The sequence below is a fragment of the Mastigoproctus giganteus genome, chromosome 6 (genome assembly GCF_048544385.1).
Source record: "Mastigoproctus giganteus isolate SK-2022 chromosome 6, ASM4854438v1, whole genome shotgun sequence".
NCBI lineage: Eukaryota > Metazoa > Arthropoda > Arachnida > Uropygi > Thelyphonidae > Mastigoproctus > Mastigoproctus giganteus.
The window spans coordinates 105,021,331-105,047,613 of NC_143580.1; the positions used below are offsets into that span (position 1 = coordinate 105,021,331).

General features: G+C 34.5%; 1 protein-coding gene across 1 annotated transcript in view; it reads right to left on the bottom strand.

Annotated features, from left to right (window-relative positions):
• Positions 1-26,283, bottom strand: part of LOC150084486 (protein kinase C-binding protein NELL1-like) — a 512,402-nt gene that overhangs the window by 151,085 nt on the left and 335,034 nt on the right. Inside the window, exons 12-13 of the mRNA XM_090375239.1 lie at positions 14,680-14,799; positions 8,477-8,614 (exon numbers count right to left, since the gene is read on the bottom strand). Coding sequence (XP_090231365.1) covers positions 8,477-8,614; positions 14,680-14,799 — 258 coding nt within the window. The remainder of the gene's footprint in view (positions 1-8,476; positions 8,615-14,679; positions 14,800-26,283) is intronic.

Genomic DNA, 26,283 nt, shown 5'->3' on the forward strand with positions numbered 1-26,283 from the left:
CAGAGGAAGCAATATTTGTAATGTGCTTGTGCCAAGAGAGATTAGAAGTCAGGGTAATCCCCAAAAGAGATATATCATTTTGCCTAGAAATCGGAGTGTCACTAAAGATAAGCATAGGAGCAGAAGAATCCTTTTTGCAAGATATAAGACAAGACTGAGTTTTACAAGGGTTGAAATCAACTGAGTTATCTTTGCCCCACTGGAGAATTACCTGAAGATCAGAATTTAAGGAATTGGTAGCAGATTTTCGAAAAGTTGAAGCTGATTGAGAAGGGCAAGATTTCTCAAAATGGAAACTGGAATGCAATGTGCTATCATCAGCAAAACTATGGATAGGATTTCCAGTCAATGGAAGAAGGTCATTAATATACAAGAGGAAAAGAGTGGGGGAAAGAACTGAACCTTGGGGGACACCAGCATTAGTGGAGAAGTTAGAAGACAGAGAGCCATCGACCATCACCCTCTGTAAGCGGTCAGAGAGAAAACTGGATAACCAATTACAAAAAACAGTTGGCAAACCATAAGATGGAAGCTTGTTTAGAAAATCTTTATGCCAAACACAATCAAAAGACTTTGAGATGTCAAGAGCAACTGCTTGTGTTTCACCAAACTTTTCCATTGAATTATCCATAAATGAGTAACATAAGCCAGAATATCACCAGTGGATCGACACTGACAGAATCCATACTGGTAATTGTTGATCAGACGAAGGTTTCTAGGTAATTTAAGAGTTGACAGTTAATTGATTTCTCCATTACTTTAGAAAGAGTAGAAGTAATTTCGATGGGACGATAATTGGATGGGAGGGATTTGTCATCCTTTTTTAGGAACTGGCTGGATATGAGCAAATTTCCAAGCTGAAGGAAAAACACCTTTGGAATAAGAAAGTGAAAAAAGGCAGCAAAGAACAGGCATAAGTTCAGGAGCACAGGTTTGGAGAAGAAGCGGAGAAATACCATTGGGACCTGGAGCTTTCTTGCCATCAAGGTATGACGGAAGACCACAGGAGGCATTGAATGGAGGGTGTTGGAAATGGTGAGAGGTGTTTTACCAAGATTATTAATATATGAGTTGGAAGAAAAATGGATACTAGCAGGTCAGCTTTATTCTTGGCCGAAGTGACAACAGAACCATCTGGTTTGGATAGAGGTGGGAGCAGAGATGGGCAAAAGATGCGGCCAATAGCTTTGGCAAGAGACCAGAATGCTCGGCTACCATTACGGCAAGAAGCAAGTTTTCTACTCTTAGCCTGTTCAAACTCTAGTTTGGACTGATTAATAACTGCTTTAAAATTGTTGCGAGCTTTGGCGTATGTAGAAAATAAAACTGAAGAATTAGAAACAAGCCAATTATGATATGCAACATTCTTTTCTTGAATATCCTTAGCACATTTATTGGAAAACCAAGGTTTAGATAAAGGACGAGATTTTAAAGTGGAGTGTGGGATAAAGGATTCCATTCCTGCAAGAATAATTTCACTGACATGATCAAAGCAAACTTTGACATCAGAAGTTGGGAAACAGTAATCTGACCAAGGAAAAGAAGAAACTAAATCTTGCAGGTCATCCCATTTTGTATTCTTGTAATGCCAAACAATACGAGGTTGGGAATAGCCATGAGATAAAGGCTCCATTGGAGAAGAGAATCACCAAGTTGTGATCTGAGGTGCCTAAAGGACCTATCACTTTGACCGTGTACTTAGAAGGGTTGTTTGTGAGAAAAAGATCAAGTGTGTTGGCTGTATGGTTAGGATTGTCCGGTATTCTGGTAGTAAATGAACAATCTGTGCAAGGTCATTAGTAATTGCAAAAGCCTCAGCCTCTCGACTAGCTGGGTCTGTGTGACTAGAAGATGGAAGCCAGCTGGAGTTCGAACATTAAAATCACCAAGGAAAATCACCTCACTGTTAGGAAAGGTGGACTGGAGAAAGTCAAGTTGCAACGAGAGGAAGTCAAAGAGCTCCAAGTGATTAGTGGAGTTGGGAGAACAGTAGAGAAAACAGATGAATTTGATACAATGAGGTAGAGAGATTTTAAGCCAGAGAAGATCGAAAAGAGGAGATTCCAAATTACCAAGTCTCTGACAGAGAATATCAGAACGGACATATGCACAAGTACCACCTTTGAGGCGAAAGGAATCATACAGCAAATAATTTGGGCAACTGAGATGAGCAGTAGTTGAATCAACCGATAACTGAGATTCTGTCTCATGTGTTATAAGATGAGATGCATGATACTACTGTGGGTGTTAACCAAATGTGACCTTTGGCTGATTGTATCACCACTGTTGAGCCATTCACAGTGGACTCACGACACCATACAATTGTAGCACTTAACATTTTGGCTCTTATCCTGCATCTGCATGTCTTGCTCACATCAATCATTCCACATTTGAAGTCTTAAAGATCTTGATTCTGAATTATTCTTTCTCGTAGACACTAAAAAACTGGTCCCCAGGTGTGCAAACTACAATCATATATCAGCCGTTCCTGAGCCTTCACCTGTGTCTCAGACCAGTCTATTCCTGCACAAGGGAGTGTTGCTAATGGAGAGCCAACTTTGCGTGAGTATAATTGAATTTTGAGCCACTTAATTTGTTAAGTTGTGCAATACATATTTATTTATGTAAAAACTTCTTCACATATACTTGTAAAATTTCAGTAAACTATCATAGAAATTTTAAAAATTCTGATCAGTAAAATTATATGCAAAATGATTTTGTGACAGTGGCCATAAAATAAGCCACTGGTTCTAATAAGTCCTTTTCCCACTAGAAAAAGGCCACTGTTAGTTACAGCATCTCATTTTACTCCTCAATCTATATTATGCTTAGCAGTTTTCCGATCCACCAATCACTGCCTCAATAGAATCAGCAAGTATTCTTGCAACCCTTCTATTCAAGTGTATCCCAATTCCTGTAAAAACAGGGTCTTTTATTAAAAAGCACAAACCATGCTGAGAAAAATTCTACCCCATGAGTCTGGCCCATTCTCTCCAGGGGTTGAATTAAATGACAATGTTGTCAACATATACTCCCTCCTATTGTGTCTGGGCAGAGTTGCAGACACTATCAAATTCAATTCTAACTTGCAACTTTTTCCAAACATTGTACTGTACTTGTTAAGTAAGACCTCAGATTTCCTATTCTTAAAATCATTAGTGCCAGCATGTGCAACAATATGACCATTGTGTACAACAATATCATGGCTTTATACAAAGGGATAATCACCACCTTATCCCTACTAGCAAAATTTCTGTATATCATTGACAAAACCCCATAGAGTCTTGGCAGCATGTCTTCCAGGATAGGTCATGGGGCTTTTGCCTTTTGTGCCCTCAAAATGATATCTGCTCTACAACATTATTTATTTTTGTTGTGTGAGAAGGATAGGTGGAATAGGACAAGAGTATGTCTACCCGGGACAAATGTATTGCAGAGCAGATATCATCTTTTAACAGCACAAAAGGCGATATTGTTGTACATGATTTTGTTGGCACTAATGATATTAAGAATAGGAGACCTGAGGAGCTACTTAACAAGTACAGGGCAATATTGGGAAAAAGATGAGTTAGGATTGAATTTGAAAGTGTCTGCAATTCTGCAACACATGATAGGAGAGAGTATATGTTGAAAACCATGTCAACCAATTCGATCCCATGTGCAAGGCTCACAGGGTAAAATTTTTCTCAGAGTGGTCTGTGCTTGTTAACAGGATAGAATGTTTTTGCACGGATGCAATACACTTGAATAAGAGTGCAAGAATATTTACTAATGGTATCGAAGCAGTGATAAGTGGGTCAGAAAGCTGCTAGCTTGGGGAATACAGACTAGTAGCTTAACTAGAACTGCAAACAGAGGCAAAAGTGATTCTTGCACTGCTACTATTGATACATGCAGCCACCCAGAAAGCAAGGTCTGGGACTCCAGGCATTGCTTGAACAGGAGGTGGAGAGGTGATGCTCTTAGTCAAGAAGCATATTAAATCTAAGGCAGTGCATCCAGTTGACATGGGCGATGAATGCAATGTTCAGTCAGTTTGGTGTGATATAAGTACTGGAAGAACAAAATTGAGAATAGGAGTGTGTTATAGACCTAATGACTGCAATTAGTATACCAAATACAGAGAAATAGTGGGCCACCAAATAAGAATGTCTCATAATAAGGGATTTTAACTTTCCAAATGTTGACTGCAATTTTCAGTTTGGCCACTCACACACTAGCAAGACTTTCGTGGATTTATTGGATGACTGTTTTCTAAAGCAGCATGTTAGAGAGGCAACAAGAGGAAGCAATACTCGAGCTGGTTATCAGCAGTGATTCTTCATGCATTAAGAATCTGTAGGTAAAAGACCCACAGGGTGGCAGTGATCACAGTGTACTAATGTGGAATTTAATTTGAGACATAACTACTATCAAGAGCAAAGGGAAAGGCATTTGTTTTCGTAAGGGTGACTACAATGGTCTCAGACAGGTTTTAAATTCTGTGCAATGGCCCAACTGATGATGTTACCAGCAGCAAAAGCAATGGTCCCTTGATGAATTTAAAAAGACTCTCTCTCACACTCTCTCTCTCTCATTATGATCATTCTAGTCTGGTACTGGTAGAAACATGGCAGACAGATTCAGTTCTTGATAATGAAATTGTTTCTAAAAACTACAATTATTAGAGCTAACAAACATGACAGTAAGGGAGATACTGTCATGTATCTCCCTTGGAGATGGCTGCCATCACTTAACATTAAAGCTGTTAACAGCTATAATCATTAACAGCTATTTTTCTTATTTAAATCCTCCTGTCTCTCATCCAGATTTACCAAATTAAAAGATGTTGGAAAAAAAATTTGAGAAGATAATGCCTCATCTAATTATCAGTGTAGTCCTGTTGGGAGGACTTAAAACTTATCCTCAGATATTTCATATGGTTGAGTAACAGTTTGACTGATACCTAGAAATTTAATCCAGCACAGCACAACTAAGCAGAATAGGTACTTTGATTTGATTTTTTTTTTCAAGATATTTCAAATTATTTGAAAATTATTTCACATATGTCATTTATTTCAAAATAATATTTTCAAATAAACGACATAAAGGCTAATTCTATATGCATATACACAGTCACTATATAACGAAATTGATTTCGTTACTTGAAAAAATTCATTAAACAGAAATTTTGTTATAAAGAAATATTACCTTTTCAACAATGAAAAATACTGAACTTCGACATTCAGAATATAGCAAAAGATGGGAAATAAATCACAAACAAGTGGGAATGAATAAATTTTCTAACATTTTAAAATAATTTATTAACAAGTACATATCAAGAAATGACTGTTTTCATGATGTTCACAATATTAGTACAATTTTAAGAATTATTTCATAAAATAATTGATTATTTTTTGTTGTACACTGGATTTTACTGTACATCACTCATAAAAATGTTCACACTTGTTTAAACACTCAAATATATTTTCTGGCACATTTTCTTCACATTGAAGGCTTCAATGCAAAGCATTAGCATTAGTAGAGGCATATTGATGCAAGAAAGCAAGCTTATGCAGTATCAGCCAAAAAAAAAAACCACTTCCACTTCACTCCTTCGTTCGTTCGAAATACCTGTCCAGCTGAGCCTTAAATTTATTTAGGCTATCAACTTCCATGACAGGGGATGGAAGTCTGTTCCACCAACCAACCACCCGCTGGCTAAAGGCAAATTTCCGGACGTCTATCCTACATCTGTCTTTCCTCAATTTGAATTGATGCCCTCTCAGGTGATTATTCTGAGCAAGAGGAAGAATCCCATCACCATTGAGCATGCTCAAACCATTCAAGGCATTATACACCTCTATGAGATCACCAAAGTTTCAAATGCTGCCAACATTCCATGTTTGGAAGGCTTAATATTTGCCCTCATTTTCATCAAACTCATCATCGATATTGTCACTAGTTATTTGAATACTCTCCAAATCTTTGGAGTCACTCTGATATTCAGCTACTATGACATCATTATCAACTCCTAAAAATTCATCAAGAACAATCTCTCCCCTGATTAAACCTCTCACTTGAGTTCTTCCCATGATTGTTCAATATCATCCCTCTCATTGCTGTTAATTGGAGTTTTAGCAAAACCTACTTTTGCGAAAAAATTCTTAATCATTGTTTCCATCACATCTTGACTCCACACTTTCACCAACTGCTATGCACATCTGCAAATCTATAACAGAATCTATAGGTTGGTTGGTTTCTATTCTCAGAATAATTTTTTTCAGTTTGCTCCTTCAGTCACTTTGTATAAAGCAATGGTATACACAGTACTCAGGCCACACCTTGAGTACTGTGTACAGGTCTGGAGGCCTCATTTTAGGAAGGATGTAGATTTACTTGAGCGTGTACAGAGAAGGGCAATATGATTGATGAGGGGAATGAAGGGTCCTCTTACCAAGAGAGGCTTAATTTCTGTAAATTGCAATGGCTGGAGACTAGGCACCTGCGAGGTGATCTGATTGAGGTGTATCAGGCTTTGAATGGGTTGAGCATGCTGAATTCTGATGGGATTCTTCTTGCTTGCTCAGATTACAAACCTAATAGGGCATAAATTCAAATTGAGGAAGGACAGCTGCCTTTAGCCAGCAGGTGTTTAATTGCTGGAACAAACTTCCATCTATCATTGTGGAAGTTGATAGCTTAAATAAACTTCAGGAGGAACTGGACAAATTTTTAGAGGGAATGGTTGTGTGAATTTTTTTTTTTTTTTTTTTTAATAATTAGTAATTTATTTTTTTAAATAAATTACTAATTATTACAATTAAAAACAGCATCAGGACTATCCTTCATACTATTTTTCCTTCTAATTCATAGCAGACATCTAGCCAATTGCTAGTTCCTATATATTCATTATATAGTTACTATATATTTATTTTTCACAGGTATGGAGGTTCAAGACACTGTTTGTCCCAGATATTTTTTTTCTTGGCTGATGCTACATAAACTCATATGCTTGCTTTCTTGCATCACATGCCACTATTACTATTAAGTTCTGCAAATTGCACCATCTGGAGACTAGGCACCTGCAAGGTGATCTAATTGAGGTGTATAAGGCCTTGAATGGTTAAGAAAGCTCAATGCTGATGGGATTCTTCCTCTTGCTCAGATTATGAACCAAAAGGGGCATAAATTCAAACTGAGAAAAGAGTTGTAGAATAGATGTGCAGAAATTTGCCTTTAGCCAGAGGGTGGTTAATAGTTGGAACAAACTTCCATATGTCTTAGTGGAGGTTGAAAACTTAAATAAATTCAAGGCAGAACTAGACAAGCATTTGAAGTGAATGGATGGGTGAAATGGGCAGTTTTTTTTTTTTTTTTTGGCTGGTGCTATATAAGCTTGCTTTCTTGCATCATATGCAGAGACATATGATGCAAGAAAGCAAGCTTATATAGCATTAGCCAAAAAAATTAGTAGAGCTTGTATAGCTAGCAGGTATACAAGCTCTACGTAGCATTAGTAGAGCTTGTATAGCTCTACTAATGCTAACTAGCACCATCTGGATATCTATAAGTTCCACTCAATATCTGGTAAGTTAAAATCTTCCATTATAAGACATCCTAATTTAATGGCCCCTCATTTCCCTGTACAGTTGTTTTTATTTGCTTCTCAGTCATTAGGTCTATAACATACTCCTATTTTAATTTTTGTTTTCTCAGTACCTATGTTCTATCAAAATGGCTCAACATTGCACTGGTCACCCATCTCAATTGGATTCACTACCTCAGATTTAATATGCTTCTTAACTAAGAGCATCACCCTCTCCCTCCCTCCTGTTCTGTCTGTCCTTTGTGTATGCATTGTACTCTCCATATTCAAATCCTTCATCCCTTATTTCTGAGTGATACCATGGCTCCGAAATCTCTACAACGATGACTTAATAGTACTTCAAATAATTTATTTACTATGCTTCTAGCATTAGTGTAAATGCAAGTTTATATTCCCCTGTTCTTAATCAGTTACCCTAACACAATCCTTTTATTATTAATGAACTTTTATCCTACTCAAAACTATCTTACTTTTGTAATAAACACCGCTATTTATATTTGTGCTCTCCACCGCAATAAAATGCTGCTGGTAAGTTAAATATTTATTATTTTGGCACTAGACAGCAAAGAGGTTTACCATCTTTGATCTATATCAGAATATTCACACTAAAATAACTTGTTATAAATGGTGAATGAGGAATATATATATATTGGTAGTAAGTTTCAAAATTTGATTTTTGGGCTCATAAACTTCGTTTAATTTTGTACGTAACTTATAGGTAAAGAACTAGTGTAGAATAAATTTTATTTGTTAACTTATTGTACAGTTAATGATTTTCTGAACTTAACTGAATGTGAACATTATTTATACAAAAAAGAATAATTAATACTCTTATTTTCAAAACATTATTTAAATTCATATTTATAAAATTTACTATTCAACTATTACCTATACAATTAAAAGTGTCAACTCTTTTATATCCAGGATGGCATTCACATACATATAATCCAGGAACGTTAACACAATGGGTGTTGATTCGGCAGTGATGTCCATCATGGCCTCCTTCTCTTAAGCATTCATTAATATCTGTAATGAATATTTATGTAGTCAATATTGGTGTTTGCATTTCATAAAAAAAAAACTGCTTATTAATTTTATGACTTAAGGTATAAAGGACTTTAAAATATCACAACTGATTATTCTTAATATAACATACAGTTCAACAGAGCCAAAACATGTTATGCAAGTGGCATTCGAAAATTATCTACCAGAATATGGATATGAAGAGTTATGGGGTGCTAGGAAAGTAGCATGTTAAAGTGAATGTAATTTAAACATGTTAAAAGATATTCACTAAATTTCTGAATTCATCTATGGAATTATCTTTTGACTGGGAGAGTTCAGCATTTAATAAAATGCTAAAATTACTTTAAAAAATAATGAAAAGTCTAGCTCTTAAAAATATAACAATTCCAGCAAAATCTGATGGTTTCTAAGGTATATAATAGAATGAAATTAAGAAATCCATATTTATAGTAACTACAGTAACATGGAAAAATTAAAACCAAATCTTACATCATTAACTAAGGAGTGTCCATTATGCAACCACACTATACACAAACATATAAACACAAATGATTAATTATGTACCATTACAATACTGGTTGCATTAGGCTAATTCTTGAATTACAGTGCTTTTATTTATTTTTTTTTTTTATTAATTTTTTTTTATTATTTTTTATTAATTTTTTATTAATATTTTATTTATTAATTACAGTGTACCATTACAATACTGGTTGCATTAGGCTAATTCTTGAATTACAGTGCTTTTGGATATAAGATTAATGATACAGCCTGCAGGTGACTAAGTTATCCACTACCAATTGGAAAATAGAACTATGTTTATTAACTTAGCTAATAAATGCACTATTAATAGTACAAATATGGAGAAATTCAAAGACATATTACAATCACATATTCAATAAAGAAACTGAGGAAAAAAAATTCTTGAATGGTACTGTTGAGTTACAGCTTCTGAACTAAGTGTATTTTAAGAATGCAAAACAGCAAATTTGGGATCCATTTATATCTGCACTTGATTTCAGTAGTGAAACAAAAGTGAACCAAGAAAACCAGATTAAAGTGAAGTAAAAACATGGGAATTGTACTTCACAGTACTATAAACATACTATAAGTGGTTTATTTAATTTTTGCTCAACTGTTGCCATTAATATTGATGCAAATTCTGTAATAAATGTTCTCCTAGCATTTCATATTATAACATGGCTTCCATAGTCCTGATTTTCATTCATCTTTACTTTTTGTACTGTGTCTGTAATCTAACACTTCAATAACAACCAAAGAAAACTGAGTGAAAGAGAAAATGGCGTTACAACTTAAATGCTAACTCTGATGCACAATGATGTGGTTTTGGCAGGATGTGCATCAGTTTTATTGGACAATATTTAAAAGATGTAATTTTTAAAAAAAGTAGATCTGTAACATCATGTGTAGAGCATAATGTCAACTTTCATGTTTGTATTTCACTTAAATATAATAAATGCTTGGTTTTCTTAACCAAACTTCGTTTTATTACAGAAATGAAGTATCAGATATAAATGGCCTCATAGCCTGGCCTGGAGAATGTAAAAGAAATCAAAGAAATAAATGTAAAAGTAATAAATAAGTAAAAGTAATTAATGTAAAAATAAAAATGTAAGCCATTTATATATTTCTTTAATTTTTACTATTAAGTTTCTGGATGACAGAAGGAAAGATTTACCAACATTTTTCTCAAATAGTTTTTTCAAATTCCAAAATAATTTTAAATTATCTGCATCAGATATTTTAAAAGGTTTCCTAGCCAGATCCCATTCAAATTCTTAATCTCTTGTTTCATTACCTCAACCAACAATAGTATATTAATGCGACAACAAAATTAATTTAATTTAATGGAGAAAAATAATACTTTTTGATTACAAAATTACATGCTGTAGGTCAGTGGTCCCCAACTTTTTTTTTTTGTTGCAGGCACATTTAAGAGTTTGAGAGTGGCAAACATCAACCAATTAACTTAACCCCCTTTTTTTTTAAAATTTATTCCAAACAAATAAAGATACTGACACCAAATAATATACAAACAACGTGTTTAATAGTACAAGAAGTTACACAATCAAAAATACATAGCAAGAAAGAATGCTTATATAGCATCAGCCAAAAAAAAAAAAAAAAACACACCCTTATTTCACCCATCCACTCACTCCAAATGTTTGTCAAGTTCTGCCTTCAATTTTTTTAAGCTATCAACTTCTACAATGACAGATGGAAGTTTGTTCCAGCAATCAACCACCCACTGGCTAAAGGCAAAACATCCGCACATCTATCCTACAACATTCTTTCCTCAATTTGAATTTATGCCCTCTGAGGCGATTATTCTGAGCAAGAGGAAGAATCCCATCAGCATTGAGCATGCTCAAACCATTCAAGGCTTTATACACCTCAATCAGATCACCTCGCAGGTGCCTAGTCTCCAGACACTGTAATTTGCAAAACTTAAGCCTTTATTCGTAAGAGCAACCCTTCGTTCCATTCAATAATCTTCTTGCCCTTCTCTGCACTCATTCCAACAGCTCTACATCCTTATTAAAATGAGGCCTCCAGACCTGTATACAGTACTCAAGTTGTGGCCTGACTATTGCCTTATACAAGGGGATAATCACCACCTTATCCCTGCTAGAAAAATTCCTGTATATCATTGACAAGACACCATGAGCTACTCTTCCAGACCATCTGCACTGCTCAGAAAACTTCATATCTGCCTGCACAATTACCCCAGGTCCTTTTCATTCTCTACCACTGTCAGTGTAGTACCACAGAGTTGATATGTTACTCTGGGGCTACTGCTTCCCATATGTAGTACTTTACATTTGTCAATGTTAAACTTCATTTGCCACCTCTCAGCCCATCTGCTCAACTTTTCTAGATCCTGTTGCAGCAGCGTACTGTCATTAGTGTCATTAACAACCCTGCCAACCTTCGTATCGTCTACAAACTTGGACATTAAGCCTGATATACCATCATCAATATCATTTATAAATACAGAAAACAACAATGGACCGAACACTGAGGGACTCCACTAATAACATCAGTCCACGAAAAGCAGTGTCCATTGATTACCACTCTGTTTTCTCCCACTCAACCATCCCTTTATCCATAGCAGCAATTTGCCTCCAATACTGCTGTTCCAATTTGTGCAGCAGTCTTCCATGTGCAACAGTATCAAAGGCCTTTTTAAGATCCAAATATATGACATCAAAATTATTCTTTGCATCCAGTTGCTTTGTGACTACATCATAGTATCCAATCAAATTGGTAAGACAAGATTTCCCCTTAACAAACCCATGCTGTGTCCAAGCTATAACTGAAGTCTTGTCTAGATGATCCTGTAATGCTTCTTTAACCAGTGCCTCCATTAATTTCCCTGGAACAGAAGTTAAACTAACAGGTCTGTAATTACCTGTGTCTCCCTTTGATAGTCCTTTGTGGATTGGGGTCACATTTGCACATCTCCAGTCCATGGGTACCTTCCCTGAGTCCAGGGAAGCTCTCATAATTGTGGCTAAGGGTTTGCTTACTTCCATTCTACTAAACAGTTTTATAAGAAAAATTATTACAAGTGGAAAGTCAATGAAGTGACACTACACTTCATTGGCCAATTTTTCAAATTTGGGACTGAAGAACAACATTCCTGCTCACAAACAATCATCAAGATGAGTAAGTAAATCTTAAGCTGTGCTTTGATTTTACAATGTTTATGGTTTAAAATAGTGATTCACACAGGTTATTTAAACAAAATAAGATTTTACCTTGTATGTTGCTCAATTTTAAGGAAGTACATTTCTCTCAGTTAACCAGATTCAAAAAGTTCTCATGTGTTGAGTAGAATTTCAAAACAATATTGTTTTGAAGGTCCTAAATCTTCAGTTCCAGTTCTTCTATCCATGCTTGAATGAGTCTTCCAACAGATGCAGCAGTTTCTGTAACCACTATTTGGCAAGTAAAAAGGATTTATAACAGAAGATACCACTGGTTCAATGTGGTAAACTGTTAAATATCTTTTGAAACACCTCCAGAAGTGTTTGAAGGTAGCTAAATAAGTTTCGATGGATTAAAATCACTCTCACCTACCATCTCTTTCATACTTAGAAAGTGTATGAGAGCAACTTCATCCTCCCATATGACATCCAGAAGACTAGTTTTGTTTTGAAAGATTTTACAGAGCCATTTGAGTCACATATTTATCTTTAAACTCCAGTCATCCTTACTGATGTCACTGACAAAGCAAACAGTTTACCAAAAACCAGCAGGAGTCACTGAGTTCAATAAAGACTGAATTTTTGTAATTAAGAAAACCTATCTTCTCAATCAATCTTTAAAAAAAAAAAGGAATAACTTCACCTTTGCTGAGCCATTACACAGTAGTGTAATAGCTGAGCAATGTTCATGATATGTTCAAACAGATGTATTTTAATACAGAAAACTTCTTGGTGGATAAACTGCCAAGGAATTATCCTTCTTGCAGAGGACAATCAATCCACTGATGCTGTCTAAATTGATGGTAATGCAATGCACAGATTTCCACTGCACACATTTTAAATGTCTTATAAATACCATCACATTTTGTTTACCTTTTCATATGTAATACTTTTAGTAACTCTTAATTTACAATGAAGTCAGATAATACCATTCTCACCATGATTGTAAATTTTGCTATGTCTGATAATATCTATTGCTTCATCAAATTGCAGCAAGCACCAATCACACAGTTGAAAGCCACTCTTCATTTGAGTTTGCATATCACTTGAAATAACCTGTGTCCTACTCATAACTGTGTAATCAGTTAATTGCAAGTTTTGTGTTATCAACACAATCTCACACTTGTTAAGCCTCTAAAAAGGCAATCAGCACAAGTTAGGAATATTTCCTTTAACAACTCACCATCTTAAAATGGTTTATTCTTTTTGCAAGCAAGTGAGCAATTTTATGGGAAGCAATTATTTAGACAAAATTTTACATACTGAGATGTAAAAGATTTTACTGCTAGTGAAAATAAACTGCTGGCCAGCCCAAGATTTTTGATTTCAGTTCCTTTATTTTTTTCTTTATTAACTCAGATTTAAGTGGATGGTTAGCATAAAAGGAACTATGATTACTCTGGAATGACAATCAACACTATGATTCTTCAACCCTACTACCATGCATTAAACAAGCACATTTACCTTTGATATGGATGAAGCAATATGATTCTTTCCACTCATAACTGAAACTATAAATACATTGTCTCTTATTTTGTCCATTCATTTTGGGATAAAAAAAGAAGCAAATTAGTGCAAGAAAAACTATAATTATAATAAACCACAAAGAGTGAGAAAACAGCAAGATCATGATATGGTAGTACAAGACAGTCACCCTGAGTTCTCGCAACCTTACTAGTAATGAATGGCAAGCAGTATTCACTTGCTAGCTGGACAGCACACTTTATGTGATGCTAGCGACTGGCCAGGAGGTTACTACTACTTGCAAACAAACCGATATGCTTTTGCATACAAACAGCACTGTTGACATATCTAGGAAGTTTATAATCTTAAACTAATCATATTCCCTATGAACAGTTCTTATTTATTAAAACTTCTTTTCATAAAAAAAAGACACCCAAAAAAGTCTTGGTGGGTATTATGGCACCTGGAGGCACCACACTGAAACTACTACTGCAGGGATCTAATTTATGCATTCATGGAAAAAAGTGTATGGCAACAAAAGAATTGGAATTACCTAATTTTTTTTCACATTAAACAGAGATCAAATTATTAATATATAGAGAAATTTTGCACAATTTGATTGACAATAGGATTAAATGATCCTGCAAATGCTACTGTGACTAGGTTAGTGTGCATTGCATAATTTCATCCCTGAAAGCATTGCACCTGAACTTCAGGTATTTGTCTTTATTCTATGATCTTATATTCAACTTAATTATTTCTAATCTTTACACTTTAACACCTTAAGACTATCTGCCTTAAAGATTTAACATTTAATTATTCACATTCTACTGAAATTCACTTTAATAAGAAAAACTAACAAACAAACTATACCTTCACAATGTTTTCCATCACCTTGATAACCATCATTACACTGGCATGCATAACGAGTTTGCAGGTTGAGGCAAGATGCATTAGTATGGCAGTCATGACCCTGAGCACAATAGTCCACCCCTAAAAAATTAAAAGTGATTATAAAAATTTAACGTCATTATTAAATTTACATTGTTATAAAATTCTTGTATGAAATATAGTATAAATTCTTCTAGTATAAAATATAGTATAAATTCTTCTAGTATAAAATATTATTTTTGTGTTATTCAAGCCTTCTATATTTGCTCATTCTATGGTATATATTTTTAATTAAATTAAGTGGAATTTTTGGCCTGTTTCTATCCTTTTTCTCTAATGTTTTCTTCTCTATTCTGTCAACCTACCTTTCCCCATAGTCAATTCCCATACACTATACGCTCGGAATCACTCTCTTCTACTTGCTTACACATGCCAAGGCCCTCTATTTTGAAGATGGATATTACAACTTCAGGATATTAACAACTTCATTTATCTTTATTAGCAGAGTACTAATTTCTATTCAAGTTATCTTTGCAGTTAATGCCATAACCTTTTTGTTTTCCGCCTTATTTTTACAGCTATTTGATTTGCTGTATTACCAAACATTGACATGCCCTACTGTACAGTAGCAGGGAAAAAAAAAAAAAAAAAAATACTGCATCATTTGTGAATTTTGCAAATAATGTGTTTTGCACTGCGTGGTGGGTTGCAGAAATGTTTGAAATGCATTTGTTAGATGGGATATCTCTGTGAATGAAATCCAATAAAAAGACTCCACCTAATATACAGAATTGCCATAAATATCTTCCCAAAGGGTAAAATGCGTAATTAATGGAAATATGAGAAATCATGCAAATGGCAATTATGACAACCAAACATGCATTTTATTGCATTTACATATACAAACTGAACTGACAAGTTAACATAATAGTATTATGTACTGTAAATCAGCAAAATAAGTCCTCAATATTTTGTTGTTCCTCCTCAAGCTGAAATTACAGCCTTGCAACGATCTGGCATAGAGTTAATCAACTTGTGTTTTAGCAGCATTAGCAAAGGAACATGATGCAAGAAAGCAAGCTTATATAGCATCAGCCAAAAAAAAAAAAAAAAAACCTCATTTCTCCCATCCACTCGCTCCAAATGTTTGTGAAGTTCTGCCTTGAATCTATTTAAGCTATCAACTTCTACAAGACAGATGGAAGTTTGTTCCAGCAATCAACCACCCAGTGGCTAATTGCAAACTTCCGCACATCTATCCTACATCTGTCTTTCCTCAATTTGAATTTATGCCCTCTCAGGTGATTATTCTGAGCAAGCGGAAGAATCACAGACAGCATTGAGCATGCTCAAATATATGGTTGTGGATATATGGTTGCCCAATTTTGTGGTGCCATACCCTTATAATGCTCTCCTGCAGCTGAATCTTACTTGTTGGCTTCTTCTGAGCAATTTTAGATGACATTATGTACCAGCAATTTTCAATAGAGTTCAAATCTGTACTCTTGCCTGGCTTTGTTAGTTTGTTATTAGGAGCATTAGCAACTAAGGTCATATTGCTCCGGGAATATGCAGTAGTCATTCCCTGACCTTTCCACATCCTTCGTATTTGGTGGTGACGGGCTCGAACCCCGGTCTAATCAAGAAGAGTGTGCTACGCACTGCTGCTCCTTCCCACCTGGCTACGGAGGTGCCACTCTTGCCAGGCCAGTCCAACACTGTAATGCCAGCATTTGAGGTATGGCTGCACCTAAAGGTAGAAAAACGAGGGAAAACATTGGTGTATGTATGTTTTAAGCCTTGTGAGACAAGAAGACAAACTCATCATACATCTAAATAGCATAAAACTTATCGATTTTGCTGTGTGGCAAGATGCCGAGGATACTAATGAGTGTGTATGCCCTTCCAATGCCATATTTATAGAAACAGCTGAAGCAATACCTTGTAATTACTGTCTGATGCAATGGAAGCATTATCTGATGCAATACCTTTGCTTTGCAACAAACAAATGACTGTAATCAAACAATATCTTATACTTTTCACTACAAATGTTACCTTTTTTTTAAGGTGATGCAGTTTTTTTTTGTCCGTCACTGTACATTTACTTATAATACACAATTACAATCTTATTATCCATGTACATCTTGTCATATGTAACACCTGCTTTCAGCAATGCCTGAGAAGATATCCTGTTCATAAAACAAGGAATCAAACTGATTACATCCTTATTCAGCAAAGATGGCATTCCAGTGTTATCACAGCAAAAACACTTCCTGGTGCAGACTGTGTCAGTGATCATTAGCTTACTTCACACCAATCTCAAGCTGAAGCTGAAAAAGATCATGAATACCGTTTTCCCTTGCCGACTGGACGTAGAAAATATTCCTAACAATCATATAATTGAAACAAGCAATGGTTTTCAAGCTCTATTAGAACTGGATGAAGAAATGCTACCTGAGGAAATGTGGGAAAATATAAAAAGCATTATTAAGGATTCAGCAAATAGATATATTAGAGAGAGAGGAAAAAGATTATGAAGCTATGGATTACAGAAGCCACTTTTAAACTTATTGAACAGAGAAGAATTGCAAAAGCCCAGGGTGTACAAGGAAACAGAATATCAGAAACTGAGCAAAGTCATCGAGTGCTGTTTAAGCCAAGACAAAAAGGATTATATCAATCAAATGCAAAGCAATTGAATACCACAACAAATGAAACAAAACTATGAAGATGTATGATGTTATTAAGTCCTTAAGACAAAAGTTCCTTTCAAAACTTGTAATTAAGGCCTCCAAGGGTGAAATTTCAACAGAAGAGAATGCAATTAAAGGAAGATGGAAAGAATACTGTGAACAGCTCTTCATAGCACCTACTGACACTAATGCTCTACCATCCTTTTTCAAGAGGGTGATTATGAACCAAAGATCGGACTTTAAGTCAACGTCTGATTGTTGAAAAATGCAAAGAATTCAAAGTTCCAGTTATTTGTGTTTTATAGATTATTCAAAAACATTTGATTGTGTTCAACATGAGAAACTATGGAAAACAATGACTAATATGGGATTCCCAATCCACAGAATTCAGCTAATTAAGCTACTATACCAGGAACAGGAAGGAACTGTAAGAACCAACATGGAAAACAGACATTTTCAAAATCTGTAAAGGTGTCAGGCAGGGCAGCATTTTGTCACCTCACCTATTTAATCTTTATGGCAAATATATCATGCATGAAGCTTTCAAAGATTTAGACACTGGCATCAAATTGGAGGACTGAGGATAAACAACTTTCGTTATGCAGATGATACTATACTAATTTGCAATTCCAAGGCTCATCTGAAAGAAACTAAGGAGAGTATGTGAAGCAAGTAAGAAAAACCAGACTTCTGAATGTGAGTAAAACTAAAATTATGGTAATTGGTGATAATCTTGGTTCCAGCAAAGTGAAGGTTAATGAATTTGTTTACTTAGGATCAAGGATAAATAAAAATGGTGACTGCTCAAATGATGTAAAGAGAAGACAGACAAGTGCTAAAATGTGGTCACTGATCTGACAAAACTTGGGAGATCAAGATCTGCCCCTAAAGACAAAACTGAGATTCATTGGTTCAATAATCTTTCTGTTGCGACACATGGATGTGAAGGATGGAACCTGAAAAGAGTTGACAGGAAGAAAATTGAGGCATTTGAAATGTGGTGTTACAGGAGAATACTGCATATTTCTTACCTTGATAGAAGAACAAATGAGTGAGTATTGAATAAAATTGGCAGGCCTAAAATTCTTCTTCATAACATCAACAGAAGAAAACTCAAATTTTTTGGACACATAGCAAGGAGAGATAATTTTCTGTTGAAGAATATAATGGAAGGTAAAATTGAGGGGAAGAAGAGCTGAGGAAGATCTGCAACTAGGTGGAAGGATGAGATCAGTGACCTGGACATGGCAGTTTGCAATGCTGCTCATAGAGCACAAGATCAATGCAGTTGGAGGAAATTGTTGGGGCCACAACAGCTCCTCAGGGCACTATGTGACTGGAAGAAGAAGATGTACAATTAATTTATTTTAATATACATTTAACTAATCTTAAATAAATTACTAATTATTATTTTTCCTTCTAATTCATAGCATACATCTAGTCAATTGCTAGTTACTATATATTCATCTTTATATTCATTTTTCACAGGTATGGATGTTCAAGACACTATTGTTTGTCCCAGATAAATTACCACAGTTGTGGTCCCATGAAGATGGTCATGAAAATCTCTTTACTAATTATATTAATAATGATGTATATATATTTTTTTTACATTACCTTATTTTAAACATTTCCATAAATTTCAGCACACCCTCAACACTCTAAGAGTGAAGTTGGAAATTACTGGCTGGTCAGTCTAAATTCAGTAGCAGGGAAAATCATGGAGGGAATTCAGGATCATTTAGATAGAAATGGAATTTGAATGATATGCAGCATGGTTTTGTAAAGGGAAAATCATGTTTAACTAATCTGGTTAGCTATTTTGACAGGGTCACTCAAGATCTGAATTTAGGGCATAATTACGACATTGTTTATTCGGATTTCAGCAAAGCCTTTTACTCAGTCCCACACGAATAGTTACTTTATAAGCTGGAACAGGTTGGAATCACAGAGAAATCCTTAGATGGATAGCAGGATGGCTTCAGAGCAGGAGGCAGAGGGTTGTGATAAATGGTTATTCCTCAGACTGGGTTGATGTAAGAAGTGTGGTTCTCCAAGGAACAGCATTAGGACCACTGTTGTTTTTGATTTTCATAAGTGGCATCGATGAAAAGATAGAGGATGTGTTGTCTAAATTTGCAGATAATGTAAGGATTGGTAGAGTAGTTAATGACCGCCAAGCAGCAGTTCTTCAGAGTAACCTTGATAGACTTCAGGGATGGTCAGAAAAATGGCAGCTATGCTTTAATCCAGCAAAATGTATAGTCTTACACCTGAGGAACAGTAACCAAAAATAGCTTATACACTTTATGAAGTTGAACTAAGTCAGTAGTGGAAGAAAAGGACTTTGGTGTTATGATATGGTCAGACATGAAGTTCTCCAAGCATTGTACACAGGTTGCAAGGAGGGCCCATGGTGTCTTGTTGATGATTTATCGAACATTTGCTAGTAGAGATAAGGGTGTTATAATCCCATTATATAAGGCTATTGTTAGACCACACTTGGAATACTGTGTTCAAGTGTGTAGGCTGCACCTAAAAAAAAAAAAAAGAAGACAGACATCGGGCTTCTTGAAAGGGTCCAGAGACTGGTAACTTGTCTGGTGAGATCAGCAAAAGATATCCTTATGAGGAAAGACTTTGAATATATGGGTTGCACCTTAGAGGAGACTTGATTGAGGTGCTTAAGGCTCTGGGAGGCAATATCAAAATGAATGAGAATGAAATTTTCACAGTTATAAATGATTCTAGAACTAGGGACCATAAATTGAGGTATGGGGGCAGATGTTTAGACTGGATTGCAGAAAGTTTTATTTTAGCCAGTGAATTTTAATCTTTTTTTTTTGGCTGGTGCAGCATAAGCTTCCTTGCACCATGTAGCCATTGCTAATACTAAATACTCTCCAGATTACATTATTATTGATATTCACAATTTTATAATTTATTGATAATCTATTTTGTTGCTAATTATTATATTGTGGAGAGCAACTTATTTTAATTTCAAATGCTTTAACTTTCATTTCTCTGATTTTTTCTTACTATTCTTTATTTCTTTTAGCATGGCAACCTATATATAGAACATGGCACCTAGCTTCTTATTAATACTTCATTTACTATAATAAATGTCTTTATATTGCATTACATTACATTCTTTTATAGCTGCATTGCACTTGATTTAATTCCATAAATATTCTACTAAGTACCTTATGTACCTAGCAGCTAGGCAAATAATCAACTATATGTATACATTTTCCCTTTGTGTATTTTTTTTTTATTTATTTAATGCCACAGTTAAGCCATTTTATACCAATAAATATACATTTATATTATGATCCCAGCTACAAATAGCTGACTCCACAATTCTTGAAAGGCATAACTGTCTTGTGCTTTACTAACTCACACTCTTGTTTTACCCATTTGTACACCACCTAAGAATAGCTGGTTATTCATCCTGTTGATGTCAAATCGTGTTATGATGATTCCATCCATTTCATGCATGAATACTTTAAAAGAACTTGTTGATTGAAATGCCCAAAGGCTTTAACTGGCTAAGTTGGCCTCCTGGAATTACAACTAACTGTGTTTAATTCAGCAACTATCATTTTTCATGCCTCCATTACATGTGATCTGAAATGGTCACACAATGAAACAAAGAGCTTTTATTTTTAGAAGGCCACCTGGATGTTTTGGCCATACAATCTCCAGCCACCAAAGATAAGGACATCACTATGTACACTTATTATGCCTTTGAACTATAAGATGCAGAGAAATTTTAGGCAACATTTTCAGCAGAAAAAAAAAAAAAATGTCTTATGGTCTGGAAAATATGTTATTTTGCAACTGAACCTCATGATGACCTGTGATCCATGATGCACAAAAAAAAATTAGTATTAGTAGTGGCAAATGATGCAAGGAAACAAGTTTATAAAGCATCAGCAAAAAAAAAAAAAAAACTTCCTACATCATCTATCATCCCCTACAATAGTTCGTCTAGTTCTTCTTTGAATTTATTCAACCTATCCACTAAACAACAGATGGAAATTTGTTGTAGCAATCAACCAATTGCTGGCTGAAGGCAAACTTCCACACCTCTACCCTGCAACCATCCTTCTTGAATTTATGGCCCCTCATATGAGAGTCTGAGCAAGAGGAAGAATATCATCAGCATTGATCTTACTTTAACCCATTCAACTGTAAGAAAATGAAAAAATTTTCTTACAATTAAAAAACTGATTTTTTTCATTTTCATCATATGAATGGTTCATTACAGGCTAGTCACCACAACAACAAAAGGGGGGGGGGGAAACGGCAGCCCACAAATGTCAAATTTTTTCTATAACACTGTGGTGCTTAATGTGCTGATATTTACATAAGTCAATAAATTTATAGACTTTACTACCTTTTTAAATTTACCTAACTTTAACAGAAATTGCCACTCAAAATTAGTGTATTCATTTAGTTATTTATTGCATAATATAATCATGATGACAATTTCCTCACTTAATAAGATCATATAGTTATGGTCCCTTTCATAATAATGGCTTCTCTTATTTCATTTACTCCTTAGATTCTGCAAAACAATGTCTGAAGCATTGTTTTTATATATTTATGATGTAAAAACAATGTTTTTTTGTGTATGCTGTGGTGTGGATTTGTGAAAAAAAAAAAACACTATTAGCAGTCTTTTTTTTCTTTTGAAACCATTAACAATTGAGGATACATTGAGACATTCACACCATAGCTTAGCCTAGTACAAACCAAAATTATCCCAGCAATTAATGAATGTGGTTTACATGGAAGCATAATTTTTATGCAGGATAGTGCCAAACTATCCTGTATAAAATGCCAAACAGCTCTTACAAGAAACCTCCCTCAAAGAATGAATTATCAATTGTAATTTTCCACATTCTTAGCAAGCAAGATTGTCCCATTAAAATCCAGCAGGTTTTTGGTTGTCAGAATATCTGAAATACTCCATTTACAGAGATTTCTCTTCAACTCTTTTAGACTTGAAGGACATAATCTAGCAGGAAGTAATGAAATATTCCATCAGAAATTTAAGGAAATAGTGGAGCCCTACCTTGATTACTTATTAGAAAATAATGGTGGACACGTTGGGATCAGTACTGGTGAAAAATTATCTTTATGTTATTTTTCTGAACTAATTTTGGGTGTTCCCCTGGTAATCAAATTCAAAACTAATTGTTTTATTATTTAAAAAACACCACATATGCTGATTAAAATGCAAAATAAGTTTCCTGATACTATTTATAGTTTGTGTTATTAATTTTTAAAAGTGGGAAGGAACTTTATAACCACCCCATGGTATATGCATGCATGTACAGTAGTGCAATTGAGGGAGGAGGGGTTGCAAAGGTACATTTGCACCCTTGTGTGAGTGTGTGTGTGTGTGAGAAATTTTTTCATGCTCACTAATATTCTTTCCATATACCTTCAGTATTTTGGATTTTAAAAATTACTTTAACTGATTAACCTGGATATCTGAAATTGAATATCCAGATGTGGGCATTCAAGCCATCAGCATCTGTCATTATTGATTTTTTTTTTTATGAAAACCCCAAACACGAAAGGTATCAAAACCTATAGTACTTAGTACCGTGCATGGGTTGAAGGAGGAGTATGGGGGCAGGGGGATGCCGGAAACTTTGCTCTAGAGACTAAACATGGGTTTCACCACTTCAAGCCTCCAATAAGCAAAGTGGTGGTATTTCACTGGTTGATGGAAGTCATCTACCACCTCTTTGGCCATTCTAAGAAACTGCTTGTCTGTGCTGAATTATTTTTGTCTGATATATTCACACAGTAATGATCAATAATGATCATATTTTATCTATAAACAAAAATTTATAAAATTACCCAAATATCTATTCAAAATAACCAGTTTAAAAACAATTAATTTCTAATATTCACAAAACTAGGAATCTTACTATTTGTATTGGCACATTATGGTTGGCAGTGCAATATTATCAGAATTATAGAGAAAAATCAATACATTTTATTTAAAATTTTATCTGGAGAAATAATCTTATAGATACGTATAATTATAGACAACATAAAATAAAGTAATAAACTGATATTAATTATGCTGCATATGCATATTATATTTCACTACACACTCTTTGGTTATTAATTAATTTCCCTCACTGACTCTTAACATGCTGCAGTTTAAATTGCATGACACTTGAATAAAATTTAACCAACTGGAGATACCAAGACAAACTAAAATTCCAGACCTGCATGTGCTAAACAATGACATATATTCATCAGGATCAACAAAGCTATTTGCTGTCATATCTGTTCCTACATATTTTTTTTTTAATATCTAAATGGGGATTATTGCAATTCAATTATTTTAATAATTATTGAATTATTACAAAAACTTTATTTCATGATTCATTGTTAAATACCTCTGTAATCATTTGTCAAAAATTTAAGATCAAAATTTGTGCGAGCACAATTTTTCCATATCCATTGCCTATCACAATGGAGGTGGTATTTTCTCATACCTTCTTCCAACAATGATTAAATAAGTGATTTGAAAACCCACACACTTAATCAAACAAATTTTTCTTCTTCAGCATTTATTCCCTTCTACTTTTGTTCTTTGGAACAACCTCCGTTTTCCACACGTTTCTAAAAAATTAGAACATGCAGAAATTCACATCTAATAACAAATTTCTTGTTTCCCTATCCTTCAACCCATACATGATGTGCAGGAACCTATAGTACTGTATTTCACATCAGTTCCATTACCTTTCATGTTTGGTGCCATCATTTGCTTGATATGCATGTACCTCCAACATATACACTGCATATCAGCAACAAAGCATGACATCGGCATGTTCAACATTTTATCTAAAAATGCTTCCAGTTTCTGTTCTTTCAGGTTTAAGATTATCTAACAAATCCTAAAATAAACAAAGTATGCAAATATCAAATTGCATTAGATCTGGCACATGGTGATTGGGAATAAGTAAAATCTCCCTATCAGATTTATGGAAAATGAAAAAAATAAACCACATTACTTCCTGCTGTCTTTTTAAAATCCAAACTTGGCAAGGAGTAATTCTGTTCCTATGTACCAAGCCAACCTAAAAATAAAATGAAATAAACTGAAATAAAATAAGGAAGACAAAATAAAGCAACCTCACCCCCAGCCCAAGACTATCCACATCCATACCTACCAAAGGAAGCACTACTTTTTTTTTAAATGAATGAAAATAAGAAGAAAGAATTGGGAACCCCCAAAAATACTCTTCAAGGGGAAGTCAGCACTTGTGAACTCCAAGAAAAATTTTTATACATTTTTATTTTTGCATTTTTACTCATTTACAAATAAGTGGTGCTCATTCTTTGGTAGGTATGGGTAAAAGTCTCCTTGGCCATTGCTGGAGAGTGAATGTTGCTTTGTTTTATCTCCCTCATTTTATTTTTAGGTTGGCTTAATACATGGGAGCAGAATTACACTGTGCCAAGGTTAGCCTTAAAACGATAACAGGAATTTGCTGTATTTGTTAACATGCTTTAATGTTTCCTTTTCTAAAAGTCTTAGTAATATTAGTGTACTACATAAATAACTATAGTAAAGTATAGTAATATCAGTCAATTTGATTTTCAGTATTTGCATCCTTTAGGTTAGATATGAGATGAGCAATTAATACTATGTGATAATGCTTATTTTGTGCAGCATATCATAGTGACACTTCCACATTGCAAAGAGAGGGGTCTGTAATTTAGTACAAGAATTTGGCCCTGACTTAAGTAACAACACCTGAAAGTAAATGGAGTTTCTACTTTTCAAAAGTTGGTATTGCACTTCTAATTATGTTAGGAACTGCAGTGCTCTTACTGCTAATAAAAAGAATGTGACTAGTCTGTGAATACTTCTGCTGAGCAGTCATCTTTTTTATTTGTTTCTGTGTGATATATTTACGATATTAGCAATTAGAAGAAAAATTTAAACAAATTTAGATCTACATAAAATACTTACAATAGTATGCCCGACATGAAATTTGTGCAACCATTAGTATTAGAAAACAGATGAAACCAACAAAACTGCAGAGGAACTACATAATAGTTTTTCCTCTCTTGCAAATGCCACTCTATGGCCAACAGAAATATCTTTTCACAAGATTAAACTAAAAGTATATATCTTATTCGCCTAATACTGAAACAATGGTCATTTAGATGGTAATAAATCATCTTCTAATACTTGATCAACTTTTTCCATTAATATAATGAGAAATTCCTTGACTGATAATGATAAACAGCAGAGAGAACAAATGAAGTAATTTGGAGAAGTTACAGTTAATAAAAGTGTATAAATAATTTTGGAGTTACTGAATGTTGTGATAACTTTGCTTCTTAGAGAAAAAAATAGTTACCTTAACTATATAGCCTCCATATATTCAATTTAAATGATGATACTAGTGGAATTTACGAAACCAAAGATTTGATGCAGTATCCCACATTCTTTGCGGAACAGCCAACTAAATAAGACCACTAAAGATGGAGTTGAAGTAACATCGAAGTTCAAGCGATGTAAAATTGTTTCACAATTCTAAAAAAAAAAAAAGTGAAATATAACAAATACATTAAAAAATGTGAAAAAAGGTCAAGTAAGGAATGCCCAAGAAAAGTAATGGAATGAAAAAAAAAAAAAAAAAAAAAAAAAAATACTCAGCAGGTTTTATTTCTGCAGTGCAATGAAGTACAATCGATTTTTAAAAAAATATTTTACTCACTGAATAATAGTAGTAGTGGCATGTGATGCAAGAAAGCAAGTGTATGAGCTTATGCAGCATCAGCCAAAAAAAAAAAAAAAAAAAAAAAAAATCACACCACTCCCTCCAAATGCCTGTCCAGTTCCTCC